The sequence below is a fragment of the Phoenix dactylifera genome, unplaced genomic scaffold (assembly GCF_009389715.1).
Source record: "Phoenix dactylifera cultivar Barhee BC4 unplaced genomic scaffold, palm_55x_up_171113_PBpolish2nd_filt_p 000092F, whole genome shotgun sequence".
NCBI lineage: Eukaryota > Viridiplantae > Streptophyta > Magnoliopsida > Arecales > Arecaceae > Phoenix > Phoenix dactylifera.
In genome coordinates, this window is record NW_024067680.1 from 91,535 (window position 1) to 119,245 (window position 27,711).

The 27,711-nt window shown below is 38.5% G+C and overlaps 1 protein-coding gene across 1 annotated transcript; it reads left to right on the forward strand.

Annotated features, from left to right (window-relative positions):
* The first annotated feature begins 24,344 nt into the window (after positions 1 to 24,344).
* On the forward strand, positions 24,345 to 27,409 carry LOC103724080 (cytochrome P450 71A1-like). The gene is made up of 2 exons (XM_017846871.3): positions 24,345 to 25,255; positions 26,559 to 27,409. Exons 1-2 carry the CDS (start codon positions 24,374 to 24,376, stop codon positions 27,174 to 27,176), a joined length of 1,500 nt encoding a protein of 499 aa, XP_017702360.2. The 5' UTR covers positions 24,345 to 24,373; the 3' UTR covers positions 27,177 to 27,409.
* The last annotated feature ends 302 nt before the right edge of the window (positions 27,410 to 27,711 follow it).

The window sequence follows — 27,711 nt, forward strand, 5'->3', positions numbered from 1 at the left end:
AGACCCGCTCACTAAACAGCTAAGTCAGCAGAAGACTGAAGCCCACCTTGAGAAGATGGGACTTAGATATATGGCTGATTGGCTTTAGTGCAAGTGGGAGATTGTTAGATATATGCCCTAGAAGCCAATCTGGCAGACACATTATTTTCTCTGGGACATAAATTTGTACTTGACTTTATTATTATTGAATAATAATGGGCATCTTTTTCATTCATATTGTTTATGTGTCTATGAATCGTCCAAGGAATTAATAAGATGATGATACATATTCTCAAGAGTTGAGAATTTGAGCCATGTATCATTGGTGATTAATTTCTAAATGCTCCTGATCAATGGATCATCACGAGGACGGTGATCGATCCGATCAGTGCACAGATCACTTTTCTACTGGATGGATGAGACTCGAGTCCACAGTGTAGGGACACTGAAGTGATAGTGCAGGTGCTTGTTAAAGAACAAGGGTACTGAGCGTGACCAAGACAAGAAGTCACTTGGATGTCTATCCACTCGTCAGTGACTTGCTTGATGTTGCACTAGTATGACTGGTCCTTTGACCTGCAGTGCTTCGGCTACTCACAGTGAGGTTATTGTAGTTTGACTACACGTATACATGGTCTCTAGCCATATGGGTCCTTGTAGTGTAGATTGGCTGCAGTAAGTTCACTGTAGGAGTAGGGTATGCACTTACATGGAATCTATCGACCTTGATAGAAGAGGAGTGATCCTATGTGATTTATTAGACTGAGTTCTAAGACCTTGGCCAGGGCAGAAATATAAAGTGGAGAAAGAGTTTTTCACTATCGAACTCAAGTCAAATAAATCTAGACATATGACAGACGACGGGGTTTGACGAGTTTTCCATGACCTCCGATCTGTAGAGATCCACGATAGAAGGACTGTATCATACGATTGCTGCACCTAGAGGTTCATCATTCTATTCTGCTGGGTGGCCACTACATACTGCTACGTGTCACTGGTGGATGGTGAGACTCATAGGGATCATCTCGATGGTCGATAATCCCTGGTGAGTTGAGTTGGAATTGTTTCAACCCATTGAAAGGAGTTTTCAATGATATTGTGATAGAGATCATAATATATCTCACTACCAGTTAGAATGGAACCTATGGGGTCACACTCATTAGAGGTATTGACCGATCCAATGGTTGAATGTGATTAGTAATCACAAATAATCAATTAGATTGATAAATGAAAACCCGCTACGAGTTAGTGGCTAGAAGAAGGAATAATTGCAATCGGATTGTAATTTAATTTAATTAATTGGATTTAATTAATTGGACTTGATCATGAGTCCTACTTGGAGTAGGATCTTTGGAGTCCTAATTGGATTAGGATTTTAAATTAAATTAGAATCCTATATGGAATAGGATTTCTAAAGTCCAAATTGTCTTAGGGCTGAAAATTGAACAAGTCCTGATTAGATTAGGATTTTCTTAAGTCCTAATTAATTTTAAATTTAATCTAATTAATTTCATGACTCCTAATTGGATTAGGATTGAAGAGTTCAATAGAGTCATGGCTCAATTAAATTCTAATTGGATTAGGAATTGGAGGAAATTGAAATGGGTTCATAAAAATCCTATTTTGACTAGGATTGGACTCATGCAATGGACCCAAATTAAAACCCCCTTTAATTTATTTAAATAGCAGATTTAAATGAACTTGAGGGAGAGGCCCACGCCCCTCCCCTTGGGGTGTGCGTGGGAGAAAGAGGAGGGGCGCACGCCCCTCCTTGTTAGCCAAAAGAAGAGATAAAGATGAGTTCCTAAAAAATAGGAACTCATCCTTATCTCTTAACTAATTAAAAGGGAGCATGGAATTTCGGCCAAAAAAAAAAGAATGTTTTTCTCCTCATTCCAGCCGTGAGCACCCTCCTCCATCTTCCTCCTTTGAGCCACAATCAAGAGAAGAAAAAGAAAAGCTTGGGACGCCCTCTTCCTTCTTCATCTTGGTTCCAAAAAGGAAGAAAAAGAGAAAGGCTGCGGGTCTTGTTTTCTTCTTCCTAAATCCATCCTTCTTCTTCTTCCTCTCAAGCCAATCAAAGGTTGATTCAAAGGAGAGGACTTCAGCCATCCATAGCCATCTCTGCAAGGGAGCTAGCACCCCGGTGAGATCCAAAGGCTTCGATCGAGTCAGTACTTTGTGTGGATACCTGTAGAGGCCGGACGCGTGTGCGGCTTTCACTGAGCCTTGATCAAATACCACGTAAATCAGATTTGCGGAGACCATCTACCCGCACAAGGTGAAGATCTGATCTTCTTAATGATTTTAAAATGGTTTAAAATAATTTAAATCTAATCTATCTACAAACGAAAGGTTTTAAAACACGTTCATGCGATGAACGGATCCCGCATATGTTTTTCCGCTGTAATCTGAAAATTATTTCGAATTTTCATGGCATATGTGGGATCCTAACAATCATGCCATTAGAAGTTTAGCGGGTAAACTTGGAAGGCGAGGTTCTACTCCAAACTCCAGTAGCAGTATGCCAAACCATACCGTCAGAAGCCTGGTGGGCAAATTTGGCAAGCACGATCCTGCTCCAAATTTCAGCAACAATGCGCCAAACCATACCGTCAGAAGCTTGGCGGATAAATATGGCAAGCGCGGTCCTGCTCCAAACTCCAGCAGCAGCGCGCCACACCGTACCATCAGAAGCTTAACGAATAAACTTAACAGGCACGGTCTAGCTCCAAACTCCAACAGCAGTGCGCCACACCATACCGTCAGAAGCTTGGCAGATAAATTTGGCAGACGCGTTCCCTCTCTCGATCATAGAGGCATACATCTGCATGGCACTGCCCCAGTCCTTAATCTTTGGCTTTATTTGTTGCCCTTGGCTCCTTCATCATTCAGTTTGAGGTCTCTTGCTCTTTGTTTATGGTACTTTTGTCTACGAGCATCGTTAAGCTTCGATTGTCTTCTCTCTGAGATCTGTCCTCAATGCGGATGTCTTCACCAAAGCTTATCCTCCTAGCATCTTTCAATTTCTTATTTCGAAACTCAAGTTGGTGTCTACTTTACCACCTTGAGTTTGAGAGGGATGTTAAAATCATATGATTGATTAGAAATTTGAATGATTTGTAATTGATTGTGCCAAATTTAGTTCGCCTGACTAAATATCACCTTGATTAATTTGTGATTGATTGTGCCAAACTTAGTCAGTCTTACCAAATTTCTTCAGCCTCCTAGTACTATATAAAGGCTGCTCCTGTACATTGTAACAGACAGGCAGTAATATAATTCTCTTCTTTCATTCTTCTTTTTCAACAACCTGTTCTTCTGGTGGCAACCCCAATATCTTTCATTCGACGGATTTCCTTATACCATTTGTTCTCATATTCTGTTAGACACTTTTAATTGCTTCATACTCAGATTATTAGAGTGGATATTATGCTCCGCTTGAATTTTTGGTGGACCATATTAAATTTTTATGTGTCATTTGTTTTTTCTAATTATTTTGATTATCTATTCTTAGAGTTGCAAGACTTTCCTAATAGAAAAGTAGAGACTTGAATGTGACTTGTAGACTACGAATTTGCAATAATTCTATTACTCCACAGCCATGTGCTAATTCCATGATGATCAACTTGTGCCAACAATCTAGTGAGCATATTTGGAGCACAAATGAAATGTCTTGGAAATATTAATGGATCTCCTTGGTGTAATCATCTCCTAGAGGACACCAATCAGAGATGAGTAAAGAAAAGACTTTAACCTAATCAATCTAGACTCTAGGGAACCTCTAGTTTCAAGGAGGGAGGATAAAAAGTTTCACTTCACCATGTCAAAACAACTTTTCAAAATCTATCTTTCCTAGAAAGTATCTGCAAATTGATTTCTTGAACAAAGAGATAAAGACATGGGTTTAAAGGACATATCAAGAGAATCAAAATTTTACTCAACCTCACGGCTGAAACTACAATGATTCTCATGGAAAGGCTATTCAGCAGATTGGTTGGAAGTCTGTGGAAAAGAGCTAACCATCATTTTCAGGATGAAAGAAAGAAAGCAAAATCAAACCTTGCGAGAGCATGCTTATTGTTATCAAAATCCTCAAGTAAAGCCAATAGATCACTAAGCGTTGGGCCCCAATATATATCTTTGAAAGAAAAACAAGGAAAATTTTTTAGGGTTCGGTGAATTATATGTTTAAAAATAGAATACGGCAAGCGAATAAAAATTTTACTCAACCTCACGGCTGAAACTACAATGATACTCATGGAAAGACTATCCAGCAGATTGGCTGAAAGTCTTTGGAAGAGAGCTCACCATCATTTTCAAGATGAAAGAAAGAAAGCAAAATCAAACCATGCGAGAGCATGCTTATTGTTATCCAAATCCTCAAGAAAAGCCAATAAATCACCACGCGTAGGGCCCCAATATCTTTGAAAGAAAATCAAGGAAAAACTATTAGGGTTGGGTGTATTATATGTTTAAAAAGAGAAATCAATATTGCTGAATTCCTCAAGTTAGAAAAGTGACACTAACCTAGAAATGTTAATTAATACATTTCCACAAAGGTGGCCCAATTCAGACTTAAAGGTGAATCCCTAAGTTGAAAGAAGAGACTACTATATAATTTTTGAAGCGCCTTTCAGCATCAACTTAGGAAGTACACTCAATGCCATTATAAGAAATGTTGTAGAAAAATTGTCTTCAGCAGCAGGAGGAACTTTATGAAAGAAGACAATATTCTTGTCCTTATCCCGAAGATAAGATATGTGAGGTCTTTGTCTCCGATATTCTTCTTTGCGGTAAAGATCATTCAAGGATTCCTTGAGGATTTTCCAGGAGGTGAAGCTCAAACAAAAAGAGATCACAGTCTCATCTTTTGTATCCAAGTCATTCAACTGTGCCCAATAGTTTTCATTTGAATTCTGCTTGCAACATATATACATAAAATGTACATATATATGCATACATACATCCATCCATATATACAAATATATATATATATATATATATATATATATATATATATATATATATATATATATATATATATATATATATAGTATCACGCTCCAAATCTGGAACATGATTTGTCGCGCCCTAGATCCAAAGCATGAAATGGCCGTACTACTGAGGGGTATGACCCACAATAACACGAAGCCAAACGTTTCATTTAGTTTTCAAATCCATCTCAAATATAATAGAATAAATAGGAATTCAATTTTATTATTTATTATATAAAAACTAATATTGGTTCGGAGCTTCTAAATCCATATATAAATACCAAGCCGATAATTCTCAATATTCATAAAATCATTAACCACAAATTTATAGTCAATTTAAAATACTAGAATCCTTCTTCACAATTGTCAAGCTTGCTAGCACAAACTTCGCGCCTGGACCATCTTCTATCCCTACATTCGTTTGGAGAGAAAAAAATAAAAATAGAGATATATGAGCGACACAACTCAATATGTAAGACTTTCACTACCTTACCAGATCAAGCATAAATTTTTTCATGTGAATAAATTATTTAAGAAAAATAACAAATATTCTAAAATAAGCATTTCATAGTACAGTATATTAAAATAAGTCATAAAGCCAATCATGCATACGTAAATCATTCATAAAACATGGTTCCTGGTGTATAGCGTAAAATCATAAATAATTTATCATTGATCAAATTATTTTTCTCAAACTAAATGCTACGATCACTATTAGACTCGTAATAAGGCCGTAATCGACAAACACCACTTACTATTATCCGTTGGTAGGGTTGTATGCCAACTACTATTACTTGTTGGCAGGATCATATGCCAACTATTATTACTCGCTGGCAGGATCGTATGCCAACTAGTATTACTCGCTAGCACGGTCGTATGCCTACTACTTTTACCTACTAGCATGGTCGTATGCCAACTACTATTATTCGTTGGTAGGGTCGTATAAAATTGAATGTTGATCTACCCCATTTTTAGGGGCCATATATAACTTTTTGCCATAATTCTTAAAACAAATCTTCTTAAGTCATATTTCTTGAATCATACATGAATAAAACATTAAATGGCTTTATAAAGTTCATAACCCATAAATAAGTATTTAACAACAGAATAATCATGAAATTATTATTTTCATAATAAAAATATAATTTCATAAATATGGAGTTCATAGTTTACAAATAGTGTTTAACGATAAAACAATCATGGATCCATTAATTTGCAATAAATTATGAGTTTCATAATATCGTATACTTGATCCTTAATTTTAAGAAAACATAATATCATCAACATTTAACATTATTTTCATATTTTCATAATATCAAAAAATAAGTGAAACATTGAGAATTAGTAAGGAGTATAAGCCTTACTTACAAGTTCAAAAACTAGTAAGGAATACAAGATCTACTTACCTCTTTCATCTTAAATCGTCAAACTTCACTAGATAATTCAGTTAACCCTATTAAAAATACTAAAAGCGAAATTAATTTTTATTCGAACAAATAGGAAAGGAGACGGTTGGTTGAATGACACTGTTTAGCAGTTCTGGGTGGGTCATGCTTGAGTAATTCGATCAACACTTCATAAGGCAAAGACTCGATCAGGACTAAGGATAATCAATATGGTTCATCAATAGAGGTTTTAGAGACATTCAACAGGGTTGAGGTGATCGGTCCCGTAGATAGCCCAGGCACCAGGGAACTAGGGCCTTTTACAGGGTCAACTCTAGTTCGTAAATTAGATCAACAGGACCCGATCCTGGGTTCCTAGGACATTCTAGAGAGAGAAAGTAGAGAGAGGAGAGAGAAAGTAGAGATAGTGGAGAGAGAAAGAGAGGGATGGTTCTCTCTCCTCTTCTTCTTCTTTCTTTCTTTCTTTCTCTTATTTTTTTCTTTCTCTTTTTTTCTTTCTTCTTCCTCGGCAAAATAGAAGAGAGAGGCAAGATGGCTGGTGGTCGTGCTTATATGGTCCGGCAAGACGGCGATCGGAGACATGAGGTGGAGGGTGGCCGGCGGCGGCGACATGCTTGAAAGAATGGAGCTAAATTAGGAAACCCTATTTTGGATCCAATCTTGGTGATTTGTCAGCTAAAACCCAAGCAAAATTAGCTAAATTGCTGGGAAAATAAGGGAAGCAAGACGAGGTTCATTTACCTTGGTCCGGCAAAGCCTCTGGAAGCTTTTTTCTTCGATGAGGAAACAAGGAAGAAGGCTTGGAGAAGAAGCTTGGAATCGGCGACTATCTTTGGTGATTTCGATGGAGGAAACCTAAGGAGGATGAGGAAAGTTAAATAGGTGACGTCTTCGAGTCCTAGTCGAACTCGGCTTGCCTTGGGAATCCTTGATTCTCGCCAGATTCAGAGGAGGGACAAGATGAGTCTTCTTCCTTTGTTGTTTCGTGCCAGGAAGGACGTTGGGGCCTTGGGCTTGGCCTCTTCGGGCCGGCCCACAAGCCCAAGGAAAGTGCGGGCCAGTCAATGGACCGGGCCCTCACATTCTTTCTTCCTTAATAGAGTTTCGTTCTCAAAACTTATCGCTCCTTAATTCTTAAACAAATGGACGTACATAGTCTTTCATCTAACATTCCACCATGCTTCCGCTGTACAACTCTGATCTAACCAACTCTCTTCTATACTCATCTTATGCCTAACTTTATGAATTATAAACTTAAGCTTATGTTCTACCTATGGCTAGACTTCATGTATTACCCACGTTCAAACCTATTGCTTTGATGCCATATTTGTCACGCCCCAGATCTGGAACATGATTTGTCGGCCCATGATAACAAGAAGCTAAATATTTCATTTAGTTTTTAAATCTATCTCAAATATAATAGAATAAATAGAAATCCAATTTCATTATTCATTAAATAAAAACTAATATTGGTTTAGAGCTTCTAAATCTAAATATAAATATCAAGCCCATAATCCTTAATTTTTAGAAAATTATTAATTACAAATTTATAGTCAATTTAAAATACTAGAATTCTTTTACAAAATTGTCAAGCTTGCTAGCACGAACTCCACACCTGGACCATATTCTGTCCCTATTAATCCTATTCACCTGGAGAGAGAAAAATAAAAATAGAGGTATATGAGCGACACAACTCAATAAGTAAATTTTTTACTACCATACCGGATCAAACATAAGTTTTTCCATGCCAATAAATTATTTAAAAAATAAGAGATATTCCAAACTAAGCATTTCATAATACAGTATATTAAAACAAGTCATTATGCCAATCATGCATGCATAAATCATTCATAAAACGTGGTTCATAGTGTATAGCATAAAATCATAAATTATTTATTATTGATCAAATTACTTCTTTCAGGCTAAATACTAAGGTAACTATTATACCTATAATAGGCCCGTAATCGACAAACACTAACTACTATTATCCGTTAGTAGGGTCATATGCCAACTACTATTACCATTGGCAGGGTCGTATGCTAATTAACTACTATTATCTACTGGAAGGGTCATATGCCAACTACTATTATCCACTCGTAAGGTCAGATGCCAACTATTATTACCTGCTAGCAGGATCGTATGCTAACTACTATTACATATTGATATGGTCGTATAAGACTGAATGTAGATCTACCCCATTTTCAAGGGCTATACATAGCTATCTTAGAACCTTTTTGCCACAGTTCTTAAAATAAATCTTCTTAAAACATATTTCTTGAATCATAATTTCTCGAATCATGCATAAATAAAATACTAAATGGCTTTATAGAGTTCATAACCCAAAAATAAGCATTTAACAGTAGAATAATCATGAAATTATTCTTTTCATAATCAAAATATAATTTCATAAATATGGAGTTCCTAGTTTACAAATAATGCAAACAATCATAGATCCATTAATTTGCAATAAATCATGAGTTTCACAATATCGCATGCTTGATCCTTAATTTTAAGAAAATATTATTTTAATATTTTTATAATACCAGAAAATAAGTAGAAATTTGAAAATTAGTAAGGAGTACTCGTAATAAAAGAAGTTTCTCAGTCGCACCCTCTAGCTGCACTATTAATCCCTCATGAATGTATGTATGATTGAAATATTAACGGATATGATATCCCTAAGAAATCAATGGTGTGCTAAATGCATAGGCTATTGGGAGAGACCCCAATCATTGGCAAGATGCCGAATCCCTTGTGCCTGAGAGGTTTGAGGACAATGATCTCAGCTATAAGGGGCAGCACTTCGAACTTATACTATTTGGGAGTGGCCGAAGCATATGTCCCGGCATGCAGTTGGGATTGGTTGCTGTGGAGCTTACCCTTGCAAATCTTTTTTATTGGTTCAATTGGAACTTACCTGATAGAATGAGTAAAGAAGATGTTAGCATGGAAGAGCACTTTGGAATAGTTATTCACAGAAGACCACGTTAAAATCATATGATTGATTAGGATCTTGACTGATTCATGATTGATTGTGCCAAACTTAATTGGTCTTACAAAATTTAACCTTGTTTGATTTGTGATTAATTGTGCCAAATTTAGTAAGCCTTACCAAATTTCTCCAGCCTACTCCTGTACATTGTAATAGACAGACAGAAATTTAATTTTCTTCTCTCATTCTTTTTTTTCAACAGAGTATTGGAGACAAGCGAAATCCAAAAAAAAAAAACAACTCCTTCTCGTTGGTGGATTCTTTTTTTTTTTCGGTGAAGCGGAGGACTGCGAGCAAGCTTATGCACCCGGCGGCTACCCTGGCCACCTTTCGTCTGCTACACTCTTTCTCCGACCGACGCAATTCATCGGATCTCAGGCTTCCACATTAAGAAAAAAAAGAAAAAACCCATCGTCGTATTTCGGATCTTGCATTCAACTTCTTCTCGTGTTCCGTGGCCTTGCCATTAAATTGTCCTGACCCTTTTCTCTCTATATTAAAACCATACAGAAATCTTCCTCCCTCTCTCTCACTAACTCTTCCGTTCTCTCTATATCAAAACCATACGTCTGATTTCTTACCAACCCTTGACTCAGTCGGAATCCGTCTCCTCCTCTCCTCTTCATGCTCCTTTCTTTTCCTCGAGAAAGACGAGTGGTGGCACCTCTCCTGCACCGGAGCCCCCATGCTGCTTCCCCCTCTTCCTCCCCGCCCGATCCTGGGAGAGAAGGGGAAGCTATCGCCATCCCCATGGCTCTCCTAGTAGAGGAGACTTCCTTCGGGCGCAAGTGCAAGGTGAAGGACCTCTCCCAGGCTGACTTCAGTTGCCTGGAGATCGCCGCCGCTTGGTATCGCCTTCGGCATCCTCTATGCCCAGATCTCGACGCAGAAGAACCATGATCCCCGATGGACCTTCATCTTTTCTGGTGCCCAGCCATCTCCACCGCAGCTTCTCAGAGGAGTTTGCAGTCCTCAATCAGTTCTTTGGTAACCTCGGTTTGAGTGGTAAGGCTTATGTGATAGGCGTTCTGGCAGTGCACAACCGTAACTGGCATATATATTTTGCAACCCAGCTGTTCCATAAGTGGCATATATATTATGCAACCTGGAAGCCTGAACTGCCCATGGTTACTCTTGAAATTTGCATGACTGGACTGAACATTGAACGAGCATCGATCTTCTTCAAAAATTCAGGGGATGGACATTCTTATTCTGCTAAGGAGATGACAAACCTGCAATTTCTATCATTGGGACCTGCTGCAATTTCTTGACCTTGTTTTACATAGTTTTTGTTTCGCTGCACACGGTGCCTGTTCCTCCGGAGATAAGGAAGTTAAGCTCCTCGAGCACCTGCTTCCGGTGCTTATGTTCCTCCGGAGATGAGAGAGTTAAGCTCCTCGAGCACCCACTTCCGATGTTCATGTTCCTCCGGAGATGAGGAAGTTAAGCTCCTCAAGCACCCTCTTCCGGTGCTCATGTTCCTCCGGAGATGAGGGAGTTAAACTCCTTGAGCACCCCTTTCCAGTGTTCTTGTTCCTCCAGAGATGAGAAAGTTAAGCTCCTCGAGCACCCGCTTCCGGTGCTCTTGCTCCTCCAGAGATGAGGGAATTAAGCTCCTCGAGCACTCGCTTTCAGTGCTTATGTTCCTCTGGAGATGAGAGAGTTAAATTCCTCGAGCACCCGCTTCTTGTGCTTCTATTCCTCTATGGAGGCGGCGGCGACATGCGCCATACTGTACCATTAGAAGCTTGACGGATAAACTTGGTAGGCACGGTTTCACTCCAAACCTCGGCAGAAGTGCGCCAAACTGTACCGTCAGAAGCTTGGCAGGTAAATTGGGCAGGTGCGGTCCTACTCCAAACTCCAGCAACAGCGCGTCAAACCATACCATCAGAAGCTTGGCGGGTAAACATGGAAGACGCGGTCCTACTCCGAACTCTAGCAACAGCACGCCAAACCATACCGTCAGAAGTTTGGCGGGTAAACATGGCAAGCACGGTCCTACTCCAAATTCCAGCAGCAGAGCACCACACTGTACCATCAAAAGCTTGACAGATAAACTTGGCAAGCGCGGTCCCGCTCCAAACCCCAACAGCAGTGCACCACACCGTATTGTCAGAAGTTTGGCGGATAAATTTGGCAGGCGCGGTCCCTCTCTCGATCATGGAGGCGTACATCTGCATGGCACCGCCCTGGTCCTCAATCTCTAGCTTTATTTGTTGCCCCTGACTCAGTTTGAGGTCTCTTGCTCTTCTTTTATAGTGCTTTTGTCTACGAGCGTCATTGAGTTTCGATTGCCTTCTCTCTAAGATCCGTCCTCAATGCGAACGTCTTCACCAAAGCTTATCCTCCTGGCATTTTTCGATTTCTTGTTTTCAAACTCAAGTTGGTGTCCACTTTACCATCTTGAGTTTGAGGGAGGATGCTAAAATCATATGATTGATTAGAAATTTGATTGATTTATGATTAATTGTGCCCAACTTAGTTGGCCTTACTAAATTTAACCTTTATTGATTTGTGATTAATTGTGCCAAACTTAGGAAGCCTTACCAAATTTCTCCGGCCTCCTAATACTATATAAAGGCTACTCCTGTACATTGTAATAGACAGACAGAAATACAATTCTTTTCTCTCATTCCTCTTTTTCAACAACCTTTTCTTCTGGTGGCAACCTAAATATCTTTCATTGGATATATTTCCTTATACCATTTGTTCTCATATTCTGTTCCTCATACCATTTGTTCTCATATTCTGTTGGACACTTTTAATTGCTTCGTACTTGGATTATTAGAGTGGATATTATGCTCCGCCTGAATTTTGGTGGACCATCTTAAATTTTTATGTGTCATATTTGTTTTTTCTAATTATTTTGATTATCTATTCTTAGAGTTGCAACACTTCCCTTATAGAAAAATAGAGACTTGAATGTGACTTGTAGACTATGAATTTGCAATAATTCTATTACTCCACAGTCATGTGATAATTCCATGATGATCAACTTGTGCCAACAATCTAGTGAGCATATTTGCAGCAAAAATGAAATGTCTTGGAAATATTAATGGATCTCCTTGGTGTAATCATCTCTTAGACACCAATCAGAGACGAGTAAAGAAAAGACTTTAACCTAATCAATCCAGACTCTAGGGAACCTCTAACTTCAAGAAGGACAAAAAGTTTCACTTCACCATGTCAAAGAGATAAAGATATGGGTTTAAAGGACATGTCAAGAGAATCAAAATTTTACTCAACCACATGGCTGAAACTGCAATGATTCTCATGGAAAGACTATTCAGCAGATTTGGCTGGAAGTCTGGGGAAGAGAGCTAACCATCATTTTCAAGATGAAAGAAAGAAAGCAAAATCAAACCTTGCGAGAGCATGCTTATTGTTATCAAAATACTCAACTAAAGCCAATAGATCACCAAGCGTAGGGCCCCAATATATATCTTTGAAAGAAAAACTAGGAAAAATTATTAGGGTTGGGTGAATTATATGTTTAAAAATAGAATACGGCAAGCGAATAAAAATTTTACTCAACCTCACGGCTGAAACTACAATGATACTCATGGAAAGACTATCCACCAGATTGGCTGAAAGTCTTTGGAAGAGAGCTAACCATCATTTTCAAGATGAAAGAAAGAAAGCAAAATCAAACCATGCGAGAGCATGCTTATTGTTATCCAAATCCTCAAGAAAAGCCAATAAATCACCAAGCATAGGGCCCCAATATCTTTGAAAGAAAATCAAGGAAAAACTATTAGGGTTGGGTGTATTATATGTTTAAAAAGAGAATTCAATATTGCTGATTTCCTCAAGTGTGAAAAGTGACACTAACCTAGAAATGTTAATTAATACATTTCCACAAAGGTGGCCCAATTCAGACTTAAAGGTGAATCCCTAAGTTGAAAGAAGAGACTACTATATAATTTTTGAAACGCCTTTCAGCATCAACTTAGGAAGTACACTCAATGCCATTATAAGAGATGTTGTAGAAAAATTGTCTTCGGCTACAAGAGGAACTTTATGAAAGTGGACAATATTCTTGTCCTTATCCAGAAGATATGATATGTGAGATCTTTGTCGCCACGCGATATTCTTCTTTGTGGTAAAGATCATTCAAGGATTCCTTGAGGATTTTCCAGGAGGTGAAGCTCAAACAAGAAGAGATCACAGTGTCCTCTTTCGTATCCAAATCATTCAACCGGGCCCAACAGTTTTCATTTGAATTCTGCTTGCAACATATATACATAAAATGTACATACATATATATGCATACATACATCCATCCATATATACAAACATATAACGTTCCACCATGCTTCCGCTGCTTTCATCTAACGCTCCACCATGCTTCCGCTGTGCAACTCTGATCTAACCAACTCTCTTCTATACTCATCCTATGCCTAACTTTACGAATTATAAACTTATGTCCTACCTATGGCTAGACTTGATGTATGACCCACGTTCAAACCTATTGCTTTGATACCATATTTGTCACGCCCCAAATCTGGAACATAATTTGTCGGCCCATGATAACACGAAGCTAAACATTTCATTTAGTTTTTAAATCTATCTCAAATATAATAGAATAAATAGAAATCTAATTTTATTATTCATTAAATAAAGCTCAATATTTGTTTAGAGCTTCTAAATCTAAATATAAATACTAAGCCCATAATCCTCAATTTTTAGAAAATCATTAACTACAAATTTATAGTCAATTTAAAATAATAGAATTCTTTTACAAAATTGTCAAGCTTGCTAGCACGAACTCCACACTTGGACCATATTCTGTTCCTATTAATTTTATTCGCTTGGAGAAAGAAAAATAAAAATAGAAATATATGAGCGACACAACTGAATAAGTAAAATTTTGACAACCTTACCGGACCAAGTGTAAGTTTTTTCATGCTAATTAATTATTTAAAAGAATAACAGATATTCCAAACTAAGCATTTCATAATACAGTATATTAAAACAAGTCATAAAGCCAATCATGCATGCATAAATCATTTATAAAATATGGTTCCTAGTGTATAGCATAAAATCATAAATCATTGATCATTGATCAAATTACTTCTCTCAGTCTAAATACTAAGGTCACTATTATACTTGTAATAGGGTCGTAATCGACAAACACCAACTACTATTATCCGTTAGTAGGGTCGTATGCCAACTACTATTACCTTCTGACAGGGTCATATGCCAACTACTATTATCCGCCGGAAAGGTCGTATGCTAACTACTGTCACGCCCCACCTGCTCGGGGCACGTGAAGCACCCAGTGCCGATGTGGGGGCCACATGAGGGGGGACCGCGGAGCTTCCCTGCCAGATATTGTCCGGTTCTGGAGCTTCACGCAAGCGTCCTTCACCCCTTCCCGATTTTGTTTTCCTTCCAAAACGCGTATGCAGGATTTGAAGACACCCGCCTTATATGCCCAGGCTCTGGAACGAGTCTTTCTGATGTGGGACAATTGGGCCTCACACCCTTTCCACCATCGGACAAGAGCCATCCTCGGCTCTGATACCAAATGTCACGCCCCCGCCTGCTCGGGGCACGTGAAGCACCCAGTGCCCACGTGGAGGCCACATGAGGGGGGGACCGCGGGGCTCCCCTGCCAGATATTGTCCGATTCCGGGGCTTCACACAAGCGTCCTTCATCCCTTCTCGATTTTGTTTTCCTCCCAAAATACGTCTGCAGGATTTGAAAACACCCGCCTCATATGCCCAGACTCTGGAACGCAGCGGCAAGCCGAAGCCCACAAGGAAATGGGTGATACATAAATCTTCCGCTTTCGGCTTCCTTCCTTTTTCGCTCCCGTGCGGCTATGCCCTAGATCTTGAGCTGCGGTGGAGGATCCTCTGGAGAAAAGTAGACCGCTTTTGTGCCCGGTCCCCTAGATCTCCTGACTTTCGGCTCCCCATTCCGCGAATCTCCCTCTCCCCATTCTTTGGCATCCTAAGGTATGTCCCTCCTCCATAGTTTTTTTTAGCATAGGCCGGGAGGAGGTTCCGGCGAGGGGAGCTTATCTTGTAACAGGGCAACGAGGCCGGACTTGAGGGAGAGGGAGTGGGAGAGCTGGGTGTCGTCGAGGATAGTCGGGAGATTTGGAGGAGGGGCATGCCACACTTGGGAAGCATCATTTGGGCCACACTTCGGAAAAATCCAGTCGTTTGGGAAGTAGTTGGATGATTGTTTAGGAAGTTGTCTAATTTTTTTTGTGTTTGCTTTCTTTTCTCTTTATGCTTGCCAGTTGTTCGCTTTTATCTCTATGTAGAGAAGTTCTGAAATAAACACCCTTGTTTGTTTAAAGAATCATGTCAACAAAGTTCAAGAGAAAAGGCTGGACGATTAATAACTTGCTTTGCTGAGTCTATCTTTAAGAATAACCTCTACTCGAAATTCTTGAAAGAACATGATCACATCATCCATGAAGGATAGTTATTGTTAAAGCTTAGAGTCTCTGAGTCTGAACTTTATGCTTTCTTTTCTAGATGGTAAAATGAAAATTTAGATTAATTTATGAAGAGCACATTATCACAACTCTGTAAAAAATTTGGGAGAAGTCCTTGAAAGTTCAGATTTTAGAAACTTAAAACGAGGCATGTATATAGCTGTGATTGCATCTGATTTGTTATACGGCAGACTTTTTAAGTATTTTATTTTGTTCTTTTTTACTAAAATGTTTGTTTCTCAAAAAATCCAGAGAACTTGTCGTTGGATACATTTTCCTTGAATTTTTGTCCTTATATAAATTTGAAATATTTGTTACTTATTCAGTTATTTGTCATAGGTATACATCGTTATTAAGCCGTTAATTTTTTGTTTTCATTGTATAAAGTTGCATTTTATGCTCATACATCTTTATTGAATTCTATGCAAAATAGGTTAATGTCTACAATGGATAGCAATGAAAATATGGCTGAAGTTTCAAGTGTACTTCGTTGTAGTAGTTCTCAAGCTATAGAGCCTTCTAACAAAGATAGTTCTAAAGCGAATGAAAAAAAGGAGATCGGAGATATGGAATCATTATTGTGATGCAGAAAACCAAAAAGACAAAGCTAGATGCAATTATTGTCATTTTATTTTTTTCAGCTGATCCTAAAAATGGGACAAGTCATCTTCACAAACATACAAATATTTGTGAGACAAAAGAATATCATGATAAGAAACAGAAAATATTAATAGGCACTATGACTTCAAAAGATGGGTTTCCATGGAACGAGTTAGTTCCCTATTCATTTGATCAGAAAAAAAGTCGTAAGGACCTTGCAAGGATAGCAATTCTACAAGAGATGCCATTTACAACAATTGAACATCCAGCCTTTCAGATGTTTATTAGGAACCTTAGACCAGAATTTCATATTGTTTCAAGGACAACATTGTCTTCTGATTGCTTTAAAACTTATGAAAAAGAAAAATGAAGACTTGAAGATTTGTTCAAGATGAACTGTGGAAGAATCAGCTTAACATCGGACATGTGGACATCAAATCAGATATTGGGATACATGTGTCTCACTGTACATTACATCACTAATGATTGGAAACTAAAAAAACATATTATGAATTTTAAGTTGGTTCCTTCACCACATACGGGCTTAGTCATTAGTGATGCTATAGCTAACTATATTTTATCTTGGAATATTGAGAAAGGTTGGGTTCAATCACTCTTAATAATTTGTCAGCAAATATAGTTGTAGCAACAGAACTTCAAAAACAATTTAGAAAAGATTTACTTTTGGATGGTAAATTCTTTCATGTGCGTTGTTGTGCACATATTCTTAATTTGATTGTGAAGGATGGGTTGAAGGTAGTGGAGAGTGCTATTCATAGGATCCGCGAGGCTGTTAAATATATAAAATCATCTCAAGGAAGGTTGGAATTGTTTATGAAAATTGTGAAATAATTCAAGATGAATGGTAAGAAAAGGATATGCATAGATGTACCTACTCGTTGGAATTCTACATATCTCATGTTAAATGATGTTATATAATTCAAGGATGTATTTATGTGACTTGTGTCCCGGGATCCTAATTTTAAAGATGCGCCAACTAAGAAAGATTGGTCTCAAGGCATCTTATTTGTAACTTCTTAAAAGTTTTTCATCTTATAACTGAAGTTTTTTCACAAACAAAAAAACCCAACAGCAAATTTGTATTTCCATAAAATTTGGAGAATCATTATGCTCTTGATTGAAGAATCTAGGAGTTCAAATACAGTTGTGATGATGATGGCTTTGAAGATGCAAGAAAAAATTGACAAGTATTGGAAGGAATGCTCTCACTTTCTTGCTGTAAGGGTTATTCTTGATCTAAGACATAAGATGAATCTTATTATGTATTGCTTTCAGACAATCCATGTTAATGGTGATCGTGCTTCATTTGAGATCAACAAAGTGCGTGATGTTCTTTAAACTTTTTACGATAATTATGCAATTTTATATGGCACAAATGTCTCTCTTGTTCAAGTGGATGAGAGGGTGTCTACATTCCAAGGTAGAAGAGATGAGAATCATTTTATGCATGGTTATAAAGAATTCATCCATGAAGTACAAGTTACCCAATCATCCAAGTCAGAATTAGAGACCTATTTAGAAGAGAAGGTATTTTACGATCTCTAATTTGGATGCTTACATTAAGATATTAGTCAATAATACTAATAAAAATGATTTGCTAGAAGTGTTGGTCCCATGCACCATGCCTGCTGCCTGCTCTTGTCATGCAGGCTCCCCACGCTGAATAACATGGGGGCTGTTTGCCTTTGGTAAAGATGCAGGGCAGAATGCTGTGGGAGTGACAAGTAAGCCACAAACACTTTTCTGTCATGTATGCTATTCAAAAGAAACCGAGGCAAAAAAGAAGAAAAATGGTTCAAAACACCCAGCAGCAAGAACTCCTTCTAGAAGACCTCTGGCCTTCCAGGGATTGCGAAAATCTTTTCTTAGGATGGAATTCCACTTCCATTCCATATAAGTATAAGTAGTCCTTATGCCAAGAAACTAGATTTTTAAGGCAAAAAAAAAAAAGAAATCGAAGGAAGCTTCAGCATCCCTTTGACTTTCTTTTCGTTCTATTCGGAACTGGAAATCCTTTTTTTCATTTCTTTCTTTTGTGAGAGTCAAGAAAAGCGGTCTTAAGTTTGGGCTGAGGGACTAGGTCAGGTTCCGTTCCTTAGCATCCGTACTGCTGCTGTTGTTTCTATACGAAAATTTTGTGCATTCCTAAATTCTATCTCTGCTTCCTTCACTGCTTCCATGCCTCTACCTCCCTCGGAACCCATGTTGCAGGTAATTTTTTGGAGCAAGTTCATCCATTAGAAGATCAAAATTTTGACATTTTACAGTATTGAAAATTCAATGAATCAAAATATCCATTATTGTTTAGGATGGTATGTGATATCTTGGCAATTCCTATTTCTACCGTTGCATCTGAGTCTGCCTTCAGCATTGCTGGCAGGATTTTGGATGATTTTCGTAGTAGTCTATCTCCGAATATGGTCGAGGTATTGATATGCACAAAAGATTGGCTTCGAGACAACTTATCTCATCTTGCAGGTTCAATTTCTACAACATTCATAAATTTTATCATGTACCAGTTGTACTAGTGCTTTAAAACTTTAAGATTTTTAATTTTGTATTTTTTTCATTTGTAGATATTCCACCTCCTCATACAAAATACAAGGTTGAAGATTACGAAATGTTGTTGTTATTAATACTGATGATTAGCTTATGCTGGTAAGCAGTAACAATCATCTTCATTATTATGTTTACATTTGAATTCTCTGATTTGCATAATTTCATGTGACATGACCACCTACTTGATAATGATCGTAAACTGATGTTGCTTCTTTGCTTAATGCAGGATGGGGGTAATCTATCTTAACCGATGTTCTTCATTATTTCTGCCAAGCGGGTGATCCTTTAGCTGTGGTCGAAGGAATGGAGGAAATTGTGGTTCATTATACATGTTCTTAGTTATATAATTCTAAAATTCACTGAACACGATGCTGATGCTATGATGCATCCTTTTGGATGGTCATATGGGGTAGAATTTTGCTGTGATGTTGTAAATTGTAATGTTGTGATGCTAATACTATGACCATTTGTTTGGATTGTCATATGGGATTGAATTTTGCTTTAAAAAATCCTGTGATGCTAATACTGTAACCAGGTTTGATTCTTTATGAATAGCAATTGCAAGTCTGGATATTTCAAAGATAAGGAATTCCCTGACGGATATCAAGGAAGTTTATGAAAGAGTCTTTCTTTATTTTTTGAATAGCCGGCATGAGAACTGACTTTTCCGGCAATCGTATGAACAACTTGCCTTCCTCCATACAGTACGGCGCGCTCCCGTCACCCCCGGTGGCACGGTATGCCTCCGTTGATCTGTTTTGACAATACAGATGAATGTCTTCTTATCCCCCGTCAGTCGAACCACTTTACGGTTCAATGCTTGTCTGTATTCAAAGGAAATCCAATTAGAGATAAGCTGCCCATGAGCATCATGGCATAGGTCAAAGGAAACGAGGAGGCAAGCCCCCCCATCTTTCGCATATCTTACTCATCCGACATGGCATGAATCACCGTGCGCATGCCTTCCCTGGTTGCTATCAGGACTTAGTTTGTCCAACCATTCCTATCTAAGTTCCCAAGAAGAAGGTGCATGGAGAGGAGGAAACACTAGAAACAGTCCCTTTTGGGGGCTGCGGGCTGGTGTGATGGTTGTCCTTATTAGCTAGGCCTCTCTCTCTCTCTCTCTCTCTCTCTCTCTCTCTCTCTCTCTCTCTCTCTCCCCTTTCCCTTTCTCTCTTTATATTTATATATATATAGGTAGATAGATATACATCCATACAAACACCTTTTCAAAGCCTTTGACGTTAGGAACCGGCATTCTGGTGGCCTGTGCAATCAGCCCATAAACTTTTGGAATTAATAAGGCAATTTCTTTGGTCAGCCAGGACATTGGCTAGGTTTTGGCAATGTGAGGACGGCATGGAGGCCGAGCGTCTGAGGATGGCGACCACGCCTTGACCATAAGAAGCCCGCATGGCATAAGAAGCCTGCATGGGTGTGGCAGGCTTAATATTAGTTATTAGTTTGAAACAGTCGTCGTTCTGTAATCAAAGTTGCATGGGTTGACAAATTGTTACATAAATTGGGCAGTTATGGAAATTGATCTGAGTGACCCGACCCGATCCGGACCGGATCCGAACCCGACTCGACCCGAATGATCCGTCAGGTCAAAATTTGTAGGCATTGACCCGATCCAATCCGACCCGATCCGATTTTCAATAGGATCAGGTCTGGGTCCAAAATTAGGATCCGAACAAAAAACCGTGTCGAATCGGAATCACTCAGGACCCGACCTAATCCGACTCATTTGCAGCCCTAGAGGAGGCCGGCGGTCACTGCGAAAGGAAAATAGATAAGGAAGAAAGAAATAATACTTTATTATAAGGCTAAGAAAAAAAATATTTTTTATTATAAGGCTAGGAACAAGATACAGAGATTTATTTTATTAAAATCTTGGGGAGCTTATCAGCCTTTCTTGGTTCCCATTGAAAATAGCTAACCAGTTCCTAGATCAGTGAAGGAAAACTTGGGGGGCTTATCAGCCTCTCTCGGTTCCCATCGAAAATAGCTAACCAATTCCTAGATAAGAAAACTCCATTCATTTCTCTCTTCCTACAAGTCCAGCATATAGTCATGAACAGAAGAAAGCAGACCCGTTGATCGGAAGATAAATGCTGTGAAGAGATGGACCATAGCCAAAGTTCTCCAATCATAGAGTAAACTCTATTGCCTCTTGCTGGAATGTTGTAACAACATAGGTCCTCAACTAAAATAGTTCGCCAAAAAATATTAATTGAATTTTTTTGGTCCTACATAAGTACAAAAATTTATTCAGTGCATAGTCGATATAGGACTAAACACATACTCATACAAAACTTAACATACTCGCCTATCATGCTTTGATGTTCTCGTCAAGCTAAGAGGTTAAATCCATTCAAATCTAAATAAAAGCACCGCAACTAGTTCATAGTCAATTCCAAGGGGCTCATGCTACAGTATCCCCTAGTCCATAGGTAATGAGCTGAGACGACTATGCAATATTGCAAGTGATTTGTACTACACAATTAAGGCTTCACAAAGTTAGGCAAAAGAGAAAAGTTGATGGTATCACATGATCAGATAAAATCAACACCATCATAGATTTCAGAAGTAGCTGTCCGACGATGCTGTAGATTTTGTTGTAGATAAGTCACTCATAGTTGGGGCCGGAAAATGAGGGTTCACGAGTACATATTGGTTGCTACGAATGGGTTTTCACGGCACGAAAAAAAATGCATGCGTTGTAGTCGTGTAGAGTACGTGTAGCATATAGTTTTTGGCTCTACGTACGCCTCGTGAAGTGTTCTTCTCATTACTTATCTTTTCTCCGAAGAAACGCTCACCTTAAAGCAAAAAAAAAAAAAAGAAACGTTCACCTCATCACAAAATTTCTGGTCTCATCCACATCTCATTATAGCTGTCGTGGATTGTCAACTGGGTTTATTTTAAGTTTTTTTGTTTTTTTTCTTCTCGACAGCACATGCCGGCTCGTCGTCTTAGAGCGGACCGAACTGATTCTTCTTGGACCTGTAGCTATGTGTAAGTAGCGAAATAGAATAGAGATTATGACGCCCAACGAACCTGACTTTGGAGCCATGGATTCTTATTTAAAAGCTGAAATTATTGATCCGGGAACCTTTCAAACTAATAAATTGGTATCTTAGTTTTCTTTAGAGTAAATTGCACCGGCCCTTTGGAAGTCAGAGACAATTATATATTCCTATCCAATTTTTTAGAAATATTTTATTATTTAAATTGTACTATATATATAAAATATATAATTTCCTAACATTATCAATGCGACTGATTACAATGGATTGTACGCTACCACCATAATAAAGAACTCTCCGTGAGCTCTACCTTTCTAGACTAACACGTCCAATGATAAAAACTACCATCAAATCAAATTGGATACACCTCTATTAGCCTTTTTCACAACAAACGCTTTAGAGCAACAGATTACCTCAAACCTCAAACCTCTCCTCATCTTATCAATAAAAGAGGATCGAATTAGAGAATAATTTATTAAGCCCTCTCTAATAGCCTTTCATTCTCCATAAGATTTTTGGATTTGTAAAATACATAAATATATTAGATTTCTTTTTGATAAACCAAGTTATATATGTGGTTGTAATTATCTAGAACAAAATAAACATTTTCATTTAACGATCGTATTTGCGCCAGATCACATGCACCTGCATGCACAAAAGCAAATGGATGTTTAGCCCTCCAATTAGTTTTCTTAGAATATTTCTTGGAGCCATGGATTCTTATTTAAATTATTGGCCGGAGAACCTTTCAAACTAATAAATTGGTATCTTAGTTTTTTTTAGAGTAATTAAATTGCACCGGCCCTTTGAAAGTTAGAGATTATATATTCCTATCCAATATTTTAGAAATATTCTATTATTTAAATTGTACTATATATATAAAATATATAATCCCCTAACATTATCAATGTGACTGATTGCAATGGATTGTATGCTACCACCGCAATAGAGAACCCTCCACGAGCTCCACCTTTCTAGACTAACACGTCCAATGATAAAACCTACCATCAAATCACATTGGATACAACTCTAATAGCCTTTTTGACAACAAACGCTTTAGAGCAACAGATTACCTCAAACCTCAAACCTCTCCTCTTCTTATCAATAAAAGAGGAATTAGAGAATAATTTATTAAGTCCTCTCTAATAGCCTTTCATTCTCCATAAGATTTTTGGATTTGTAAAATACATAAATATATTAGATTTCTTTTTCATAAACCAAGTTATATATGTGGCTGTAATTATCTAGAACAAAATAAACATTGTCATTTAACGATCGTATATGCGCCAGATCACATACACCTGCATGCACAAAAGCAAATGGATGTTTAGCCCTCCAATTAGTTTTCTTAGAATATTTCTTGGAGCCATGGATTCTTATTTAAAAGCTGAAATTATTGGCCAGAGAACCTTTTAAACTAATAAATTGGTATCTTAGTTCTTTTTAGAGTAATTAAATTGCACCGGCCCTTTGAAAGTTAGAGACAATTACATATTCCCATCCAATATTTTAGAAATATTCTATTATTTAAATTGTACTATATATATAAAATATATAATCCCCTAACATTATCAATGTGACTGATTGCAATGGATTGTATGCTACCACCACAATAGAGAACCCTCCACGAGCTCCACCTTTCTAGACTAACACTTCCAATGATAAAACCTACCATCAAATCACATTGGATACACCTCTAATAGCCTTTTTGACAACAAACGCTTTAGAGCAACAGATTACCTCAAACCTCAAACCTCTCCTCTTCTTATCAATAAAAGAGGAATTAGAGAATAATTTATTAAGCCCTCTCTAATAACCTTTCATTCTCCATAAGATTTTTGGATTTGTAAAATACATAAATATATTAGATTTCCTTTTGATAAACCAAGTTATGTGGCTGTAATTGTCTAGAAACAAAAAAAACATTTTCATTTAACGGTCGTATATGCGTTAGATTACATACACCTACATGCATGAAAACAAATGAATAGAGTCCTATAGTTGTTTAATATTTAAATTCGAAGTTATGTGTGTTGTGTTAGCCAATTAACCTTGATCCATTTCAAAGTTTCTCTCTTTCATCCCTTATTTTTTTTTAATCACAGCTGGTTATTCATCTTTCATGGGCATAATGGGATTTCATCAGCGATTTTTTTCCTAAACCATGGTTAACGAAGGTTCGTGTTGAAGTCGGGGTCAGCTGTCCGTGGGTGACGTGGCCGTTCTCAAGTCTCTTTATTTCTTTACGGCTCTAGAGTTCACGAACTCTCGAAGGGCCGCTATAAATACGAGGAAGAGAGAGCTCCCCTCCCAAGACTAGGCGTTTAACGCAATGGAGTCCTTGCTTTCTCTCTTAGCTTACTCATGTCTCCTCTTATTCCCATTAGCTGCATTCTTGTGCGTCAAGGCCACCTGGCGGAGCCCGAGGCTCCCTCCTGGCCCTTTAAGGCTCCCAATCATCGGCAATCTTCATCAGTTGGGTGAGCATCCACACCGCTCGCTCCGGCTACTCTCGGAGAAGTATGGCTCCCTTATGAGCCTAAAGCTTGGTTTCATACCAACCATCATCGTATCCTCACGGGAGATGGCCTCTGAGATTCTGAAGACCCAAGATCTCATCTTTTGCACCAGGCCTCCCCTCGTCGCCTTCAAGCGACTCTCTTATGGTGGACGAGACATGGGATTGTCACCCTACAGCGAACAGTGGAGACAACTGAGGAAGATTAGCATGTTAGAAGTCTTCAGTGCAAAGAGGGTGCAAGCCTTTCAGTCCATAAGGGAGGAAGAAGTGAACACCCTAGTACAAACTCTATTAACGCAATCCTCGAGTGGTCCTGTGAATCTTAGTGAGATGTCTTTCTGCCTCTTTAACAATATCACTACTCGAGAAATCTTCGGCAGGAGGATTTCGAGTGATGGTGACTGCACGAGCAGCAAATACCATCCTCTCCTAATTGAGATGATGTCTTTACTGGGAGGGTTTTTCTTAGGGGACTTCTTTCCTTCGATGGAGTGGTTGGATGTGATCACCGGGACGAGAGCGAGGCTCAAGAGGAGCTTCCTTGCCATGGATGAGTTCCTTGAGGAGGAGATCGAAAAGCACATCCATGGTGGAGGAAGCCCAGATGACTTCATTAGTGTTCTCGTCGGGCTTCAGAAGGATTTAAGCCTTGGATTCCCCCTCACCAGGGATCATATCAAAGGCATCGCCATGGTTAGTACCTTTGCCTCACTTCTTCTTTTACTTTGTAGAGCATACAGAGTGCTATGAGTTGTTCTATAAACCTACATGTGCAGAGTATACAATTGTGCTATCATCTTTGAGACATCTGATAAAATTGGAACATAATGGTAATAGTAAAAGCATCATCAACAACCCCCTCAATAAATCATATATTAATTAAAATTATAATGAAATAAGCCTTGTGGTAGTCACATATATTGGTAGAATCTTTGTTTTTCAAAACCGAGTGATGGATCATTCCGTATCAACTGAGGCAGGTTAACCCAGAAGCTCCTCATCAGAGCATTCGATTACAGCAGCTGATCAGGCATCTAGTGTCCGATAAAATTGGAACGATATATCACCGTATATGGTGCTTTGTTCCCATTCTTTGATAGTCATGCACGGCTGCATTTTTAATGCCAATAAATCCATGATCTGAAATATTGGACCATCAAATTATTAGATGAGTGTCAAGGCTAGGGATGTTATAATCAAATGGATAGAAGACATAGCCATCAAAGATTCTCCGCCTTGGATATGGTGTAATTCTTCACTAAATCATGCTACACAGGAGAGAGAGAGAGAGACTGTTTGACATATCACTGGGACCGTGCTTTTAATGCACTTGCTCTCCATCATCATCCGTTGGATGGCCCGAGATGATAAGAACCCTCACCAACCGGAGAGGATAATTAAGAATCCTGTGGGGGTCACAAAGTGACACTCACAGGATAGAACTATCTTGTCTCCTCACCAACTGGAGAGGATAAGAATCCTGTGGGGGTCGCAAAGTGACACTCATGTGAGTGAAGGTCTCCGTAAAGAACCAGATAATTAAGATTACATCAGCAAAAAAATCAGGTTAGCTTTCCGTTTGGAGATCCAAAAGTCAGCACAGAAGCGCACATTTTAATTATTTGGCAACTTCCGAGTGGGACATGCAACTATGCAAGGTGTGGTCCCTAGAGGGGATTAGAAGGGATTATATGGGGAAAAACTAGTTCAGCTCTCTATGTCATACTTTTGATTGTTTTTATAAAACGCGCACTACCTACAAATTCTGCACGATGTAGTTAATAATGATGCATAAATAATTTGTCCTATTCCAAATGCTATTATTTTTCTCTCTTACACTTGAGCACTATATAACTACGATAAATATGCATTATTGTTTCTACGTTGTCCATACAAGTATATTTACAACAGGGAAATCATGCTATATTGATTTCCCAAAGAAAAATCTCAAAAAATTACTCTATATTGATGTGATAATCACTTCCATACTTGGCAGAATGTGTTTCTTGGTGGATCGGACACCTCTGCATCTACCTTAGAATCGGGAATGACTGAGCTCATGAGGAACTCAACAGTGATGAAGAAAGCTCAAGATGAAGTTCGAGGACTCCTTGGAAATAAAGGGAAGGTGGAAGAGGGTGACATTCAACAACTACATTATCTCAAGCTTGTAATTAAGGAAGTTCTTCGGTTGCACCCTCCCGCTCCATTGCTACTCCCTCGAGAATGTATGCAAGATTGCAAGATCAATGGATATAACATTCCTAAGAAGGCAAGGGTGTACATAAATGCATGGGCCATTGGTAGGGATCCTCGGCATTGGCAAGATCCAGAAGCCTTCATCCCTGAAAGGTTCGAGGACAATGATATCAATTTCAAGGGGCAATATTTTCAGTTCATACCTTTCGGGAGTGGCCGGAGGATGTGCCCAGGCATGTCATTAGGTGTGACTGCCGCAGAGCTTGCACTTGCCAATCTTCTTTATAGGTTCGATTGGAACTTGCCTAGTGGAATGAGCAAAGAAGATATTGACATGGAAGAGGAATTTGGTTTGGTACTTCGTAGGAAATCACCTATTATTCTAGTGGCAACCCCAACATCTTTTGTTACCTAGGGCCTCCTCCATGAACCAAACAATCTTATCTTCACTATCATGGTTGATTGCAGCTTTATAGGAGGATGGATCAATAAAAATATCTACTCTTATGGCAATAAATTTGTTGGGGCTTTTGCCCAAACTCTTCGAAAAGAAAAAAGGATTGTATTATGAGGAAGGTCAATTGATGCATATATTTATGTATTTATGTGCGTATATTTTTAAGTATAGAATCAACCAGCTATTTTGTACTGTTGGGGTCTGTATTTAGTCTAAAAGTTTAATGTGTTTGATTCCATATCCAAGCCATTCATTTTCAAGTTTCGATCTGGTCTGGGTCAAGTACCAGGCCTATTTTTTGGAGCGACGGACTAATTGGTACATCGAGATATTTCATTTCTACAAGCAAAGTAGTTTAGAGAGAGAACTGTAAGTTTTTTTTTTAACGGATGCAGCTGATTGATCAATCATACAGATATATAATTCTAATTATCTTCCTAGCATGACACAGCTATGCTCCAAAGACGTTAGAGTCATCCAGCCATGACCAGAT